Source organism: Notechis scutatus, chromosome 2, assembly GCF_049901735.1.
Source record: "Notechis scutatus isolate UNSWTSFEM ecotype Mainland chromosome 2, rNotScu1.2, whole genome shotgun sequence".
Taxonomy (NCBI): Eukaryota; Metazoa; Chordata; class Lepidosauria; order Squamata; family Elapidae; genus Notechis; species Notechis scutatus.
This window is the reverse complement of record NC_142010.1, coordinates 63,300,625-63,320,140: the sequence shown is the minus strand read 5'-3', so window position 1 is coordinate 63,320,140 and position 19,516 is coordinate 63,300,625. Positions and strand designations below refer to the sequence as shown.

Below are 19,516 nucleotides of genomic sequence, written 5' to 3'. Positions count from 1 at the left end.
TATCTTCTTTTGAAGGATTCCTTCATGTCCTCAATATCTTCTTTTGAAGGATTCTTTCATGTCCTCAATATCTTCTTTTGAAGGATTCCTTCGTGTCCCCAATATCTTCTTTTGAAAATTTATCTCAAAGAGAGTCTCCCTTCATGATTTGCTTTTGGAATTACAAGGACCATGTAAACCCACCCCCCATGGTCAAATGATTGTATTTTTGGAGTTTGACGACTAGCTCACCTTTATGGACATTTGCAGCATCCCGCAGTCATATGGCCTTGATTCAAAAACAGTGGTTTTTGTCAGTTTCCATGGCTTACTTCTGGTTCTTTCAAAAAACACCCATTAGGGAAAATGGACTCCCTTAATAACCATAGGATTTGCTTAATGATTATTGTTTTCACTTAACAACTGTCATAAAATGGACATGACTTCAAGTCCGGTACCAGGATAACAGGTCCAATGACTTAGAACCATAATTCCAGGCTCAATTACAACCATAAGTCAAAGGCTACCTGTAATCCTTAGAGATGCCACTGTCTACATGAGGAAACTATTCTATTCCAAGATATTTTAAATGTGTTTATGATGGGCCAGAGTGAAAGATTTATGCATTATTTGCCTTATTCCCCAGAGACATCCTTGGGAACTCAGAAATGATATTGGAGAACTCCAGATTGTGATCTTGGGAGCATATTTAGGACCTTCGGACAGAAACATTTAGTCCCACCCACCCCTGTAGGTGTGTGTGTGTGTGTGTGTGAGAGAGAGAGAGAGAGAAAGAGAGCAGGGGAGGGAGAGAGAACTAAGCAGAGAAAATGTTTCTGTGGTAGGGCTTCTGTGACTCCTTTATCATGGACAGTCCATTTCCTAATAAGATTTAGATTGGTGGTGGCAGAATTTCCCCATAGGATAAATGACCAGTTAGAATGGTCTGCTCCTGGAGACATATAAGATCCAAAGGTTCTTGAAAGGTTGGAAGATTTCCAGATTGACAGGGCTGATGTTCTTGTCAAGCCTTGTCACACTACTGAATGATGAGATGGAAGGTGTATTGGAAAGGCTATCCATGAATCCCCTCTTTGATGCTGGTGAAGCCAAAATGTCCCCTTGTTTTTTGGAGCATATTATGCAGTGTTGGGATTCAAAAAATTTTACTACTGGTTCTGTGGACATGACTTGGTGGGCGTGGTGTGGCTTGATGGGCATGGCAGGGGAAGGATACTGCAAAATCTCCATTCCCTCCTCACTAACCTGCTTTCCAGCTCCGTTCTCCTGTGCAGGGCAACAAAAGAAAATCCAGCCAATAAGCTGGGACTCAGGAGGCAGAGAATAGATAGGGGCAGGGCCTGTCAGAGGTGGTATTTGCCGGTTCTCCCAACTACTCAAAATTTCTGCAACCGGTTCCCCAGAACTGGTCAGAACCTGCTGAATACCACCTCTGATCTTATGATGCTGGAATAGTCCATCAAGTGGCAAACTTTAAAGATAAGGGCCACTGAGCATAAATGAGAGTACTAGCTGTGCCTATTATGGAGCTGTGGAAAAAGCAAAATAATTTATTTTATCTTTTTTATTGCATTCTTGAGGTCTATCCATCAGAATTATTTTAATTGGTTAAGGGACTCCTGACCAATGGGACAGTAATGATAGCTTCTGAACATTTAGACATTCATTGTTTTTAATGTGCTAAGTGCATTAGATGAAACCAGGCATGTCTGCAGGGAGATAAGGAAAAAGTCAAGATGCAATTGCTAAATCAAAGCTCCACTTTTTTTTTTACATGCATGCAAAGTGTGCCATTCATATTTTTTAAAAGGGCAGTTTTTACCCAACCACCTACACTCCCCCCTGGGTGAAACTGCTCTTATCTAAGTGGAACTTCACATCATAATTGCAACAACATTTAGGAAGATCATTTTTGGGGATGTATTTTTAGTTTCTCTGACTTCAGATAGCTGCATCTCTTTGGTCTTCAACTGAAATATTGATCCTAGCCCTGCTTGGAAATTAACATATATCTAGTCCTCAGTTAATGACTCCAGTTGGGACTGGCAACTTGATCATTATGCAAAGCTGTCATTAAGTGAAACCGTGACTGTGCTTATGATCTTCCTTCAGCTTACATTGCTTTAATAATCTGCAAAGTTACTTTTTCATCAACATTGCTACTGGGACTTATTGCTAAACGAAGCAGTCGCTAAATTAGAACTATCGGTACAATAGGAGAAAGTGATAGAATGGAATCAGGGAATTGTATGTGGCTAATTAAATCAATATGCTCTGCTTTTGTACCTCTTAGTAAAGAGGACAACCCTGGAAAAAAGTTACTCTGTTGTAAAGAACACCTTTGGGGGTACAGTACTTAAAAGACTTCTAATTCATCAGCTTTATGTGTTTTAAGAAATTACAAATTATATGTGTCTTCTGTTTGAATGTCAAGTCTGATTGCTTGACAGTTCTCCCGTCTTTCCCCTAAGGCAGCTCAAACACACTCCTGCTGATCTTCCTAGAGCCCTCAGCAACTGTTGATAATGCAAATCTGCTTTATGAACTATCTGTTGCTGGAAAAGGAGGCAATGTCCTTCTCCCTCAACACCAGAGAATAGGTTTAGGGTTTTATTTTTTAAATCTGTGGCCTGCTAGGCAGCGCATTCCCAAAAGCGTCCATTCTGTTTCCCTTGGTCTTTAACCTCTATCTGAATCCACCGAGTGATGGACAGTACATGGGGTGGGAGAATCCAAACAGCGTGCTGATTAAATTAAGCTATGTATTTCTTGCCTCTCCTGCCAGGTGAGGTGGTAGGGGAATTAAATCAGTGTTTGAATGCTATAAAGGGCTGAGAGTGATTGGCAACTCCTAGGTCCAGAAATTAATCCTGAAAAACTTGAGGCCCTAAGTGACTGAATGCTGAAAAGCATTCAACCAATTATCCCTGATGTACCAGCTGGAACTATGATTGATTAAGGATGGCCAGGTGATAGTAGTCTATACTGTGGTAAAATCCCACTTGAGTTAATGTAGTGCACACTATATAGTTTGCCCTTGAATACGACCAAGAAGAAACTATCATCACTAAGGTATAATTTAGACCAGCATATTAGTAATTTCATTGGAAGTTAGGACTATTTATTTATTTTGTTTGTTTGTCAAACATGTACAAGATAACAAGTATAGGTATGAACATAAACATGAACAAAAGAAGTAAATACAGATAAATGGGGACAGTAAGACAGGGATGGTAGGCATGCTGGTACGTTTATGCACGCCTCCTTTAAGGACCTCTTAGGAAATGGGTGAGGTCCATGGTAGACAGTTTGAGGTTAAAGCTGTGAGGGTTTGAGGCTGTAACAATGGAGTCTCGTAGGGCGTTCCAAGCATTGACCACTCTGTTGCTGAAGTCATATTTTCTGCAATCGAGCTTGAATTATATTAGACATTATAGCCGAAATGACAGATACTGGTATGAAACCAAATTTTCTGAAGAAGTTTGTATGGATGTGTTGAAAGATATCTGTAAATATAGGCGCCACTTGGATTTCATTTATTGATTTGCAACCTAACATGGTGGAATATACCCACGTGGCAACTTGCTTTCCTACCACCGATTGGAGGGTAAGAATGGGGAGATGTGGTCAAAGAAAAGAAAAGACAATCCATGCTTGTCAGCAATTGCATTCAGGCAGATGTGGAGAGATGAGCACTAGTCTGTACAAATCAAGCTGGGTAAATTTGCAAAATGAGCAACAGCCAGCTTACGAACAGCTCGCCTTTCAACGAGGCCAACACAAAGCTATGAATGCCTAAAGAAAATGACCAACCTGTGATGTTTCTGCTAAGAAAAGAAGGCCCATCACATGTTTTCAAACTGCATGGGACCACCTGCCCTTGAGGACGTATGCATGGATTTCTGCATGACATATCCATGCTTTTAAGAAAACTTCTCCTTCTCAAAATAAGCAGTCCTGCAAGTAGTCATCAAACAAAGGCTAACAGAGCAATAGATCCCATATTTCTTTCCTCCCACACTCCTCCTTAAGAGAATATCTCTGTTCCCTCTGTTGTCTGGCTTCCTGTCAAGATATCCTGCAGTCAGCCGAGAGCAGCCTCTAATGGGCTGCCAGGGGATTTAGTCTGTTAGGCATGTAGACCAGGTGCTGACAGCTTGCTGGAACAGCTCGCTCTACTTGCCTGATTGGAAATTGGTCTCTCATTTTCACCCTGTCATAGTGGTAGATAGCAGACGGAAGGAAGGGATGCTCTCTTTCTGCAGTCTTTCACTGCTGCAAGAGGTGGGGCACCGACAGCTTTTTCTGCCTGAAGATGCCTGGCTGGAGCCTTTTTTCACACCACCTTCGCTCTTGTCATAATGGCCAGGCTCCGGTTAGCATTATCAGCGTGTGCCACATGAAGTGGTGCCCCTTTGGCAGAAGGTCCCCTTGCAGGTGCTATTTCTCCCTATCCATTGTCTGTCCCTGTCATTTAAAAATAAAGGAGGGGGGAGTTCCTTTGTATGCACAAGTGCCATTTCCACATTTCTGGATATGGAGAAGAGCAGCAGCAGGAGATGGGCTGTAAAATTAAAACATGGCTGAGAAGCATTTGCATCGGCGTCTAGTGGTCAGTAGAAGAACATTTTCTGAAACTTTTTGACCCAGACCAATTTATTGTTTTATTTTGTTAGCCTATTTTAATATATTTATTGCATTTCTATATTTTTCAATGGAACAGAGCTGTTCTCTGGATGGTTTTACAATGTAAAATGATAGCATAATGAAAAATAAATCCTAAAAGTGATGTGGAATACATTTTAAAGCAATCTTATCTATCAATCAGAATAGAGTTGGAAGCGATCTTGGGGGTCATCTAGTCCAACCCTACACTGCTCAAGCAACCTAAAAACACAGGTATTTTTTTAAAAAATTGGAAGGACTTTTTAAAAAATCCTAGCAAAGAAGAAAACATGTTTCACCAGCATCTAAAGACTATCTAATTGATACCAGGCATTTTTTTTTCCTATGGAGGGCATTATATGACTGCTGGACAAACTTTCCCCTTAATAGCCTTTTGCCCCAACTCATTTTGGCCAGGGCACTCAAGGGGCAGACTTGAAAGATGATCTTCAAATCCAAGCAGGGCAGAATAATATATGGAATTTTTCAGACAATCTCACCCCAACTTCTTGAGGTTTTTAAAAGTTTCATACTATTTTGTTTGAGTCCTGAAAAGCAGGGTAAATTACAAAATAACGTTACAAGATTTATGGACATATCACTGTAAACAATCTTGCAGCTCTGTTTCTTTAAAACAAAAAATTAAGGTCTTGAAACAGTTTGAAGGCTTTCTCACACCCAACATAAGCAACTATTCAAAAAACAGGCTGTCAAACATGAATAACTAACGTGTCTACCTCTATCCAGATAGGACACTAATTGTAACAGATTAACTGATAATAACTTTTCCATATCTTAGAGCTCGCTTATCTGCTCAGCTCCAGTGCTTCAATTAAGAGCAAACCTGGAATATAAACTTGATTCTTGGACTACAGTCTTCTCCTAAACAGATAGAATAATACTCAGCAGGTAAACCACTGAATCTCATCTGAGTTTCCATTTTTGTTTCCATCTTTCCTTCAGTGCATTGCACCCGCTGCCTTGTCTGTGTTTAATGAAAAGAAGAGAAAGAATTAAATGCATTTGCTTCCTATGGGTAGCACCTGACCCTTTTAAGATACACTCATCTGGCCAATGGATATCAATGGTATGATTGCCAAGAGCAAAGCAGCTATACTATAGCACCACCTTCTGGTATCAAACACCCAACCAGAACTAGACTTGTACAATACAGTCCTCCAACACCCAATCCAGATAGCAAAAAAGGGTTTTGTAAGGTATAATGAGGAAACACCCTTCAGTCAAGGAATTTTGATTGGTTGGGTCCAGAAGAAGAGCCTTCTCTGCTGTGGCTCCTGATCTTTGGAACATCTTACTTCCCCCTCCCCTGAGTGAGATCTGCTCCTGACCTTCTGTAAGGGCCTAAAAACTTGGGTCTGTCAGTTGGCTTGGGGCACCAATGGGGCAGTGCCACCCTGGAGGTGGTTGATAGACTAATAGCAGATCCTACCTCAACTCCTGCAGACCTTGTTCTCTCCATCTTTTTATCCTAACTTATAATTTTATTGCTCTCTCTCTCTATATATATATATTTCTATTGTTATATTATTGTATTATTAATCCTGTAAGCCACCCAGAGTCACATTGTGGCTAAATGGGCAGCAAATAAATTTAATAAATGGATAAAAATAAATAAAATAAATAGTTAAAATCACAGGTGGTGCCAAGAGAATCAACAGGATCATTGCTTGTAAAGGGTCCTCCTATGGTTAGCTGTGTCTCGTGTCCTGCAGCTAGTTGCCTAATATTCATTTTGCAGCCCTCACAACATGTGGTGGAGGACAGACCCAAAATGTTTTTAATTGATTAGGGGATGGGGGTTCAAAGAGTGAAGTGAGTATCTGAAGTCAGAGCAATACTTAAGGCATACCTTTTTTTCCCTAAACCCACTTAAATTCTTAATTTCAAATCGGCCAAAATAATATAATAGAGGGTTTCCTGCTTGAGCAGGGGATTGGACTAGAAGACCTCAAAAGTTCCTTCCAAATCTATTATTCTGTTAATCCCTTATATCAGGAGTGTCAAACTGGTGCGTCACACACAGGCTACGCCCACCCCAGCCCCTGAAGGGGAAAACATAGTGAAACCTCATGTGACAGCAACGTGACATGGTGAGTTTGACACCCATGCCTTACATGGCATCATCATCATCAGGCATGCCCCTGTGGTTCTTGAAAGCCAAAATAATGATCAAGGGGGTTGCCTCAGGTGCAAACTATCAACTGCTGATCTAGCTTATTGCCTTATGTGCCTGTAGTTTCTTTCTCAGTAATACATTTTTAACCTCTAGTACCAGCAAGACTCCTTTTCCATATTAGCTATAATAACACCATGTAGCACAAATTTCATAGATGGACTACGGGTAACCCTCAATTTACAGCCATTCGTTTAGAGACTGTTTGAAGTTTCAACAGCACTGAAAACATGACTTGTGGCTGTTTTTCACACAACCATTGTGGCATCCCCATGGTCATGTGATCAAAATTCAGATGTTTGGCAAGTGGTTTATATTAATGATGGTTGCAGTGTCCTAGGGTCATGTGATCATCTTTTGCAACGTTGACCATCAAAGTCAATGGGGAAGCCTGATTCACTTAACAACCATGTTACTAAATTAACTACTATAATGATTCACTTAACAACTGTGGCAAGAAAGGTCTTAAAATGGGGAAATTATACTTAACAACTGTCTTAACAACAGCAATTTTGGACTCAATTATAGTCATACATCAAGACTACCTGTTCTAAATTATTCCTTGTTGAAGCCTGCATCCTTGAGACTTTAATGGTCGAAAGTTGTCTAATAAGACTAGAGTCATCCATGTTTTTCCTGTTTCTGCTCATAGTTTTATGGATTGGTTTATATGATTTATAGTACCTCTCATTTCACACAAGTGACTTTGGGCAGCTTATAGGAACAGAAAAACACAGAAAAACAAACACAGAAAAATATGCAGCACATAACCTCAGGCACCCAAGAACAAACCATAACTCTACTCACAAGGGAAAAGAAAAAAAACACATCCACAGTAGCAGAATGTATCTAACTGTTTGATCGAAATGCCTGTGGAAACAACCAGGCTTTCGATACCTGTCAGTTCTATCAGGTAGAGAAGGCTTAGAAACAGACGTCATACAGATGCAAAAGTACTTTTATTAGTACAAGTATAGAAACAGCTTCTTGCAAGTCTGAATGTGCTACCTTCTTTTATCTGCATCATGAGAATGATGGGGGGAGGCTATCTGAGGTGATTTCAAAAACGGTTTTCTTAGCTGGATTCAAGTTCTGCTTATCTGGTTGTTGCCTTGGTAACAGATCTTCCCTCTGCCCTTCAAGGCCATCTTGTTTATTTATTACATTGGGACCATCCAAATCTTGGGTGGGTGGGTGAGTGGGAATGCTGTTCCATAAGGCAGGTATTGCCACTGGGAAGACAAGATTTGGGGATACAACAGGATGACATTGTTTAAGAGAAATTGCTTTGATCTGGTGGGATAAACAAGTCTGCACTAATTGTGAAGCCCAAATCATATGACAATAACTGTAGTTAAAACATTTCACAAATTTGTTACAGTTATCTAACAAGCAATTTAAATGATCAGCTCCACTGGCCTAGAGGTAGAGCTCCCACTTCACAATCAGGAGGCTATGAGTTCAATCCTAGGTAGAGGCTAATACTTGGAATAGACTTTCCTGCTAGAACAGGGGCTTGGACTAGATGACCTCCAAGGTCCCTTCCAACTGTTATTCTAATTTGATTTTTTAAAATAATTTGATTTTTTAAAATCATCTCCTTAGTTCAGATTGCAGCAGATCCAAACTGCTAGAAATTGAGAAGATGGAATAATAATGAACAATAAAACTCTTTCTACTGGCATCATGATTAAAGAGCTGATTAATTATTTGAAACAGGCCAATTTTTGATGCAATCTTTGCACCAGTGTCTTCCCTCTCACTCCATTGCCCCAGTTTTAGGTATATTTTAAAAAGCTGCCTGAGTTCTGTTCAGAGGAAATAGGTTTTTGAGCATGATAATATTAACTGTCTGAGTCTTTCAGCATTCAAAATTGTACATTTACATTCACTTAGTATCCATTGGTCAATTCATACCAAACCATAGTTAGTCACAAACAGCCTTCTAAGGATCTACTCAGCAGGAACAACAACAACAAACAAAATAGTTCTATAAATTCAGTTTTCTATAATGCAGATATATCATATATTGCTTACATATACTGGAAATGAAACAACCTGCTCACATACTGCTCACAAACTGCAGCAAAAATTATGCCTTTTTAAATCTCAGCATTTTGGAATAAAATGATGGACCAGATTATAGACAAAGCTGATGAATTTCATATTGCTGGAATTCAAATATTTTCAGGATAGGAATGTCCCACAAAAATGAGTATTTGCTTTAGTGTCTTCTAGAATACCTCTGAAAGACACATAAATATTCTTTGATTTAAAAACATCTTTGCTGTGTTTTTTTCCTCTAATTATATTTAGCATTAAGAGTTGTTACTCCAGACTGCTGTCAGCACAAGATTTTATAGCTAAGTTTAAAGATGGCTCAAATAACACTGCATAAATTTACACAGCAGTATATGGTGGTATGAGTATGAGAGAGTGAGAAATAATTGATTAAGATCTTATAAATAATTGGGTCTTTATTGGTATACTATGACTGCTTATTTTTCTTTTTTTTAATAAAGGAACTAACACCTGCACCTTGTAATAGAGAAGAGAGAATTTTTTTTATCAGATAATAAGGTCTTGCTTTCATTTGGCAAGCCAATTTATACTGAATGATTAGTTCTTTTCAGATGATAGAGATTTGGAATTACAATTTTGAGAAGTCTGTAACATATGTGTTTCTTATCAGGTCTTGCTGAGGTATTTACTCATCAAACCATTTTTATTTTTTTGCAATTTCTCATAGCTTCATGATTACTGTGAACAAGCTCCAGAGAGTAACCAACAATGGTGCAACAGACAGGTGAGGATTTTTAAATGAATTCTTTGCCAATTTGTGCTTTCTGAAAGGGTTAGACTATATTTTGTATAATTCCCAACTAGTGTTTTTTGTATAACTCCCAACTGCTATTCACTTGATTATAGCCGTCAAATCAATATTGTAATGTATAATGTGCTAATGTGTAGCAGATTAAGGGAAGGAAGGAAGCACTGGCTTCACCATTTGCAAAGGCTCCACTTGTCTGGAAACACAGCATGATTAGGGTTTTCATCTCTATTAGTATTCCACTCATATTCTAGAATATACCAATCATAGCTCCCGTTGATGTTTTTATTCATGCTGCCAAGACCAGAAATTAAGAGGCCAATGCCAGTGTTCACGAGAGCATCAGGGGTGAGGTACAGACACTTTAGTATACTTTGTACAGATTTAATAACTAAGACACATGAAAGGTAAAGCTTTGCATCAATTTAGTAACTAAAGTAAGATGTTTAACAACATACATTTATCTGTAATGGACCAAACATAGTATTTTTTCTCCCTGAAAGTAGGTTATTTTATATACTATTTTGATAGAGTATATCAAAACCCAATTATTTGGGTTTAAATGTCTGCACTTGAGGCTACTACAATTTCATAAGATTGTACAAGTGATTCTATATTTTTGAAAGAGCGGTTTCCCCAAAGGTGGTTGTATAATCTCCAAAAGAATAACCAAAGAACAATGGAAATATAAATATTAATGGCATAAATAAATATCCATAGTCTGCTGGAAGGAATTTATTTGTTTCCATTTTCATGTCTTATTCACTTGTTTTTCACTTTTCTTTTTATCCAAGCCCAACATAACACATTTCCTTCCTTGTCTTTCTCTTCTTAAACGCAATTCAGCACTTGTTCTACACTTGACTTCGGTTCAGCCTCAACCTTGGTCTGTTTTTTGAAACAGTTTTTTGAACAATGAAGACTATGTCATGAAAATGTATTTGGGGAAAAGAAGAGTAGAAAGAGGCAGTACTATAGAATTTACAACACATTTGCTAAGCAGGATAATGGATGCACCATTATCCCATTGTCTTCTATGGCTTTTTATTCCTATGTGATTATATTGCTAATTTCATATAGGGATTGAAGCCATGCAATACATTGGGGACTTGCAACAGAGGATGCCTTTAAATGCCTAAATGCTCCTTACATACATGGATGTCAGAATTATTTTTGATTCTCAGTAAATGCCCTACCTGTCATTTTGAGACCAAGAAGAAACCAGATACTACTAATTATCTAGGTCTAATGGGTACATGGGACCTTTTGCTCTGTTAACTCTTCCTTCCTTCCTTCCTTCCTTCCTTTCCTTCCTTTCCTTCCTTCCTTCCTTCCACCTAATTTTATCTCACATGCAATCATCTACACAGAGGTACCTTATGTAGTTCATCCTTAACTACAGAAAACATGCCTAGAGCAGTATTTTCAAGCACCTGCATCTAAGCAGCTTTCTGAAGTGGTTCTCCACCATCATTTGAAGAGAAGCACAAACAATGGAAGAAATACTTTTAAGAGTCTGTTTTATTTATATGTATGCATTTATACTGTTTAAAATTTGTATGCCACTTCCTATTTTAAAATATGTCAGAGCTGTCTAGGAGAAGAATGATAATGCTTTTACACTCCACCCTTTGGTGTCTGCTTGGGTACAAAAGTGAGCCAAGTTGCTTTTCCTCTGAAAAGCTGAGGCCAAAGGCAGATCTTCTGAAGGAGAACCCTTCCCTTTAGCACAGGGTGAAAACACATCCTGCCACTGATCCTTCCTGATAAAGAAGTGATGGACAAATATTTTTTTTTATCCGCAGCCAAGAGGTGCTCTTGGCTTTTTGTGAGTTCGGGAAGTGGAAAGCTGAAAACGATGCTGTGGCAGAAGTTATTATTGCAGTTATATAATCTTTCCAAAACTTTCTGAGGCATCATCAGGGGCTTTTATAAAGAATGTGTTAAATCTGTCACATTAGTGAAAATGGCAAAATTAGTTTGTGAAAGAGATTATTGGAGAACCCCTTCTGCTCACTTCATAAAGCACCCATTAACACCTTGTGAAACATTAGCCATTAATCAGAATCTGGGCAGAATAAACTACCCACACATATCATTATCTGATCCTTAATGAAGCGATAATAAGAATGCTGGGGAGAAGGGATATTAATGTTTCCTAAGAGTCCAGAGCAGTGGAAAGGCTAGAAGCCAAGGTTTTTAATTTGGTGCCAAAAGCTTCCACTATTAATAAGGTAGTTACTTATCCTCAGCCATTAGCACTGTTTGGCCACAAGTGTTCCACTTACGTAAATGAGCTCAGCCCTGAGAAAGTGCCAGCTGTTGGGCTGTTGATCCTCTTCCCATCTGGCTCTGTTCTGCCTGGTGGAATCGGTGTCTAATTCATCCTACCCAACTGACAGTGTCATTCAAGCCACAGTTTTATTTTCTTGTTTGGTTGTGATGGCGATTACAGGATTCATCCTTCCACAGAGAGAATACCTTGAGAACATAAACTGTCAGCCTCTGTGCCACACTTGACTTGACCTGTCTCACCAAACGCTATCAATGTCTAGTAAAAAAAATACAGTAGTCTTTTAACTATTTTTCTTTCTTTCAAAAAACAACAACACAAATTCCATATTTTGAAAGGATAAAATCAACTTTAGAAGAGTATTCTTCCTCCTGGGGTATTTTTAACAGTGTGAAGATTTTGGTCAAAGACTGAAGGACCGCAAGTATACAATTGTTCTCCAGTCAAAACATGTTTGCAGATTTTGGAACTTCTACGAAGAACAGTCTGAATGACATGTGCAATAAACTTACATAGAAAAAACTTCCTAAAATGGATCCCAAATCCTGGAAATTCTGTCCAAATATCTATGGAACGTAGTTGGCAGCAACAGAGACGCGATTGGCATAGCTTTACCAATTTATTTATTTCTCAGCTTTACAAGTCTTGCTCTGGGCATTTCTGCCAAACACTAAGCAGATGCCATTCTGCTTTGGGATCAGTCAATGACAGGTAACGATAGATCTATCAAAGTGATTCTCAGCCTGAGGCTCTCCAGATGCACCAGATTTCAATTAATAGGATACCCATCTGGGTTTAGGAAGGATGCTATATCATATTGTTCCCACTTCTTGGGAAAAAAATGGCAAAATGTTGCAAGAATATTTTAGAATGTTTAACACCAGAACCATGCAAGATCTGCCATTTTTTTTTTTTTTTTTTTGCCATTTTCCTTCTTTCCTTTTCCTTTCCTTTCCTTGTAGGGGTAGTGTAGAAGCTGGCTGAAGAGACTTGTCTATCTTTTCTCTACCTTGGCTATTTTGGAACACGGTAGATTTTAATGTGTAGAACTATTTATGGATGTATATCCTATTTAGATGAAGAAACACTCATGTGGTCATTGGCACAAAAGAAGGTACATAAGTACTATAATCTTCTGATGCTCTATTTTTTCTTACTCTGACACTTGCATTTCTTACTATTTTTCTAAGCCGCTATTACTGCAGATGGTAAATAAAAATTAATCTGCTAACACTTTACTATTGGATTACTATTTACAGAGTTCCTGCGGTGCTGGCAGAAACCAGTTTCTAGCAAAACCATTAGTACAGAAATGATTGGAAATGATTAATTCACATGTCTCCTTCTTTTCACATAGAGCAAAATCACCAGGTACCAACGAATATTCTGTTGGGTATGACAATGATTTACGTGCCTTCAGTACAATAATTAAACCAATGACTTCCCATGACTCCACTCCCAGCCAGAAACTACCGAATGATGATATATGGTGATGTGGATTTTTTTTAAAAAATGAAACTTGGCCTGGGTGTTAGCAGAGCAGACTTTTACTTTCATTGTGCAAATGTCCTAGTACATAAAATGCATTTGTAGGTCTCCCCTTTTGGTCACTTTCATTTGCAAAGGAACCCATAGATGATATGATAGAAAAATTACATGGAGATTTTTAATCAGCAGAATCAGAAGAATGGAAAGAATTAGTGGTGGAGTTTAACTTTATTCCCCTGCCATCCTTTTTACACACAGCCCTTCCTGTGACTATTCTAATATGGAGGCAAGAGAATACCCGGATTTGCTTACATCCTGTATGTTTTTCTTTCTCTATCTCCAATGACAGTAAAGGTTGCAAAACATGTACATCACGTTTCGAAAATGCGTTCTTAGTTTTGTTGTCCTTGACCAACTTTCCCCACTTCTAGTTTCACCTCATTAAAGGAAAGGAGAATGGGAAATAAAGATATTCAGAGAGGAGAAAAACCAAGAGAACACTGGTGTGAAGTGTGCTTCAAGCAACAACATCCTTTCATCTGTTTTCATCAGCTTTTCCTTTTTGAAAAACGTATTTAGTTTAATAATCAGCGAAATGTTCATTTTAAACACACACGCAACACACAACTTTAAGAGCAATGGGATTACCCTGAAGTAGTAGCTGCTGCCAAGGCTTTGCGAATGAGCCTGAAATCACGCATGAGCAGCGTCTCCAAGGATTAATGAAGAACTCTGCTGATATAAAGAAACTGTTTTGGTGTAGGTTTTTTTTTTTAAACTCCCCTGAAGCTGATGCTGTGAGGGATACAGAAAACATAACGAGGACACAAAATTAGTTTAAACCTGTGCAGGAAGGCAGATATAAGTAGGCTTTCATCCTTGAGTGATTTTAGCAATACAAGCCTTAATTCCTGGTCCTCTTAACACAAAGGTTCTTCACTGAAACTTTGGCAAAAAAAAAAAAAGCATCTCATTTGCCATTAACCCTTCATATGCCATTAAGAGCTTGAAGTGCAATATATTCATGGAAGCTAAATGCAGTACGGTAAAATGAAAAAACAAAGACAGACACTTTGTGCTGTTCCAAATGTAGTAAGTACTTGCTAGGAATACTCTGCATTGTATTAGGTAACCTGACGAGATCAAGTGGCAAATATTTAGCATGCTGTACACCCCAAGACCACATGCCCAATTGAAATAAGTTTGCTTATGTATCCTAACCTTCTTTTAATAATGATGTGGGGTTAGTATTCTTCTCTTGTAAACAACAAGTTAGAAGTCAATGGTTTAATCTTACATCTCTTGATCAAAAGGCAAGCATGTAATATTTAGAGAAAATATAACAATTAACTCTCAAACTATTTCTAGACTCCCTTTAAATACCAAAATGTCCAAAGGAATATGTTTTATTTTTTAATACATTTTCTACACCTTGTTGGATTTTAAATTACATAATTTAAGTGTGGTGGGTGATTTATACTTAAGAATGAGGTGGATCAGCTTTCAAATGTTGCCAGCTAGATGGAAGATATTTGCTCATGAACAGCTCTCAAATATTTGGGAAATGATTTTAGCCCCCAACTCATGAGCAAAGCCTGATTACGTGGATCTATTTCCCAAATGGCTGTTTTCTAAGCTAAGCAGCCTTTAGTCTCAGATGCATGGTTTCCATTATAGCTAAATGATCAGCTAAAGGGCATCTGAGTCATGCAATAATCACTGCAATAATCTCTAATTTATTTACTACAGCTTTTTAAAAAATTGGTCATATAGTCAACAGGAATATATGCAAACATTTGTAAGCAAACATTTGTAGGATTTTTATTTTAACTGAAGGGGTCCAGGTAGACCTTTGCCCCCAGCATTTGGAACATTCTGCTCCCCAAAAGTGAGGCGGGCCCCCACAATTCTGGCCTTCTGGAAATTTCTGAAGACCTGACTCTCCCCTGAAGGCCCGCCTCACTTTTAAATTTAATTCAGAATTTTAATGATTCTGTTCTTGTTTAACTGCCCCCATTATAATATTTATACATAGCTTTTAGGTTTTTGTGTAATTTGTACATTGTCCAGTCACACACACACACACATTAATGCTGAAGGAGAAAAGCTTAGTTTTTTTTCCAAAGCATTTCACATTCTGCACTCATTTTTAGTGAAATAAAAAGATCTGCTGGCAGCAGATTTCCAAACACTTAATATACCAGCAAAAAGTTCTGCATTCAGATGGATGGAATAACTCTTCGGCTTGTCTAAATGTTATTGATGGAAATCTGATGGAAACATGGGGAGACTTAGGCTGCAGCAAATCTTTAAATATTTTCCAAGTTTGAGAATTTTGATTTATCAATGTAGGGAGAATGGAATCAAATATAAATTTCCTCCTTTTTACTTAAGTGGGGGCAGATTTGATCAAGGCTATGGTTCCCAAGGACCATAAGATTGTTCTCATTCCCACCCTCCATCCTTCCTTCCCTCTCTCTCTCTCCCTCCCTCCCCCCCTCTCAAAAAAAGGGGGTACCAGATGGGCACCATTTTAGTTTGTTGCAAAATAAGGGTAGAATGTTGTAATAACAAAAACTAAGTTGTGGTTAATTTATGGAATACTCAATTTAAACCTCATTGAAAAATGGATTGGTATTCTAATTTGTCCTTTTTTGCTGAACTGGAACAGGAACAGCTAGCTTAGATTAATCAATGGGTGACTTTCATGAAAGCCATTATATTACATGTATGATCAAAAAAATGATGTTTTGTTCAGCTTATTGAAGTGACCAGATGAACTTGGTGATGTTGCTCCAATAGTGGACTGCGTTGTGCAATGCAGCAATTTGGCAACAGTTGCCTGTGTGGGTCTTTCTTGTCTTTGTTCTCTGGGATTAGAGGAGTTAATCAAAGTGACAGGGACTTCTGGCTTGATATAGTTAGAAAGGTCACAAACCTGAGGCTCCATTGTTTTCCAGTCAATGGTAAACTGATACATAAAATGCTTGCAGCTTCCATTCTGCACAATGCATTCCCCATGAAATTATCAATCAGCAAGAAAAAGCCATTACGAAAGGTGAGCAAGGTCAAGGTTACATTAGTTTCAGCACATCTAGCCCATTTTTCAAACTCTTCTTCCAATAACAGGTAGTGATACTGAAATGGAGCAGGTGCTAAAAAATGCATATCCTGCCTGGATTTGATGGAAATTAGATTCTCAGTTCCAACCTCATTCGATGTGGACTCTACAGCTGAACAAAGGAAACTTGGAGCTCTCTGTTTCCACTAGGATGAGTTAACATACAATGACAAGCTGATTTTTCATGTTGGGAAACCAGAAGTATAGAGCTAATGCGAACCTGAAATCACTGATCTGAAGCATTTTCTGTTATTACTTTTCAGATATGGTGGGGAAATTGTCTCATATATGAATTTAGGCTAGATGCTCTGACGTCCCGTGGCAGGGTGTAATAAACAATTCTTGAAGAAAATGCTTTATTTTGCAGTGGTACACAAAAAGTTCAACGACACTGTATTAGCTTCAGAAACTGCTTCAGCAGATCCACAGGGAAAAGAGTTACAAGGTTAGCACAGTATTGCTTCCATACAAAATTATTCCTCCCAATGTCACGTCTCTTATGACTGTGTCTCTGTTTACATGAAGTCTAAAGGGCAGGAAACTGTCCCATGTGCATGAAGAATCCCAAGTGAGCAAGCACCTTAATGACCAAGTACCTTGCACTATCTCAGTTCTGGCTTGCATGAGTGAACTGTTACACAAACACATCCTCCCCACCATCTACAGACATGAACCATATACCTCTAGATGGCGGCGGGGGGGAAATCATCACATGCATGGTGGGGGGGGAAGCAAGCCCCTGTGAGACAAACCCCTGTTTAACATCTGAGGAGGGTACAGTTTCAAAATACAGTGGGTCAACCTTAGACGACAGACGATTACAAAATTAAGATGCCCTCTGGATGCCATCCTCAAGGCTAAATAATAAGAGTTTTGTTAGCTCTTCTTTTTCAGCCTGGCCCACTCAGAATGACCAGAAGAATTCTTCACACTGCTGAAGAAAGTTGTTATAAAAAAAGAATTGTCATAGTTTCAAGAAGCTGTTTCCATGATCTAATTAAAACAACAAAGTGACCCCCACTTGTCTATCAATATCCGTCCATTAGGTCTTCGTTATCAACAGCCTGGACAGAGATATTCCATTCGGGTTGCCTACAGATTCCTTCATAATCAGAACAGCTCAATGTCTGTGGCATCACTAAGTTCGGCTTCTGATTAAAACAGCGTGAATGTCCATGACATTTGTGCCTGTCAGGCCTGTCATCAAAAGGTGATGTCCATTTTGGAACTGGGTGAAAAATGTGTATGAGTCATTATTGCTCAACGTGCTTCCCACGTCAAAGCCTTCCTGCTCAGCCTCCTCCACCAGATCCTGGCTGCAGAAGGCCCCAGCAGCCTCTGTTGGCCCATCTTGTCCATCAGTTCCACCACTCAAAAACATGACTTCGTATTTACTAAGATAGCTTCCCTCCATAGTGGATTTAGCTCTGTGCAGTTCCAAGGCCACTCGCAGAGCCAGTTCCTGGTTCCTTCCACCCTTCCCACTTCCTTGAATCTGCACGGTGGTTTCTCCACCTGCCATAAGACAAATGGGGTTTTCCGCATGGGTTTCTTTCATTGTTGTTAGAGGGTCTATCAGGCTCAAGACTGGAATCTCCAGCTGTCCTGCAATGCTTGTGAGCATTTCTTTCACAGAATCTCTTAAAGGTCTGTTTCCAGCATCGTTTATAATGCTCAAGCACACAAACTGAATCAATAGGCTATAGAAAAGGGCAACAGTGCTGACTTCCCCACCCACAGCATCACTCAGAAGTATAGTCAGGTAACCCAACTGTTCTGCCTGGCATTTGGCTCCCTCTAAAGCTAGCCTGTTGGATCCAATCACAACATTGCAGACGTGGGAATAGTTTTTCTGGGTGCTGTGCTTTGTGACAGAGCTGGAGAGGACTGTCAACACAGACTTTGGCAAGGTGTCCAATACATCATACTTGGCCAGTATCTGAAAGCAGTCCTGCATGCTGTGAGAACTGGCAACAGTCGGGCCACTTGCTATAATGTCCAATGGATCTCCAATGACATCAGAGAGGATGAGGCTCAACACCTGAAAAAATAAGCAATAGTAAATATTGTTCACGTTATATTGGAATTTGCATCTTATTTTTAACTATGCCTACCTTGATTTTGTGAAAATATGTATTTGAATTTTAATATGCTAATAATGTTTGAAATAAGTTGTTTTCAGGTATGATTTATGACAACAAATGACATTCCACCATTCCTTATAAAACAATGTTTCTCTACTTTGGATTGTTACAGAATGGATTTTTATCAGGTACTTTTCAAAGACCAGATCTCATCTTTCCATCTATCCTTTAATATATTATCCCAATAATTCCACTGTTTAACAATGACTAAGTTGCCTGCTATAAGCCACCATGAAAAATAGTTTTTTTTTTCTTTTTTGCTTTGCAATTTCTTATTCTGGCCATCAAAATGGAAACCGAATCTTTGAATTTCAGTTGCTATTGAGCGCAACATACACACTCAATGTGAGCGCATAGGTCAAGGGTCTTCAAACTTGGCAAGTTTAAGACTTGTGGACTTGAACTCCCAGAATTCCTGAGCTAACATGACTAGAGGAGGAATCCTGGGAGTTGAAGTCCACAAGTCTTAAAGCTGTCAAGTTTGAAGACTCCTGGCATAGGTACTCATTTGGGGTCTGCAAGATCAGATGATCACTTGAATACGGGGGGGGGGGGTGGAAAGTCAAAAGTCAAATACAATCTGGAGTATTTTATCTCCTCTAACACTAACTTGAGATCCAGTTTGATGTAGGAGTTAAGGCATCATGCTAGAAACCAGGAGATGGTGAGTTTTAATCCTGCCATAGGCAGGAAGCCAGCCTCCTTTCCTGGGCTGAGAGAAAGTGACTGGCACACGGTCACCCAGTCACTTTCTCTCAGCCCAAGAAAGGAGGCAATGGTA

At 39.0% G+C, this 19,516-nt stretch overlaps 1 protein-coding gene and 1 long non-coding RNA gene across 3 annotated transcripts in view; one reads left to right on the top strand and one right to left on the bottom strand.

Moving 5' to 3' along the window:
• LOC148132046 (uncharacterized) overlaps positions 1–13,980 on the top strand; it is an 86,029-nt gene extending 72,049 nt beyond the window's left edge. The window contains exons 3-4 of the long non-coding RNA XR_015747536.1: positions 9,609–9,665; positions 13,902–13,980. This is a non-coding gene — a long non-coding RNA (uncharacterized LOC148132046). The remainder of the gene's footprint in view (positions 1–9,608; positions 9,666–13,901) is intronic.
• A 2,950-nt stretch (positions 13,981–16,930) lies between these two features.
• The window catches only part of GLYCTK (glycerate kinase), a 28,924-nt gene continuing 26,338 nt past the window's right edge, over positions 16,931–19,516 (bottom strand). For both annotated transcript variants that reach the window (XM_026683546.2, XM_087954925.1), the window contains one exon: positions 16,931–18,632. In XM_026683546.2, coding sequence (XP_026539331.1) covers positions 17,730–18,632 — 903 coding nt within the window. In that variant the 3' untranslated portion in view covers positions 16,931–17,729. The remainder of the gene's footprint in view (positions 18,633–19,516) is intronic.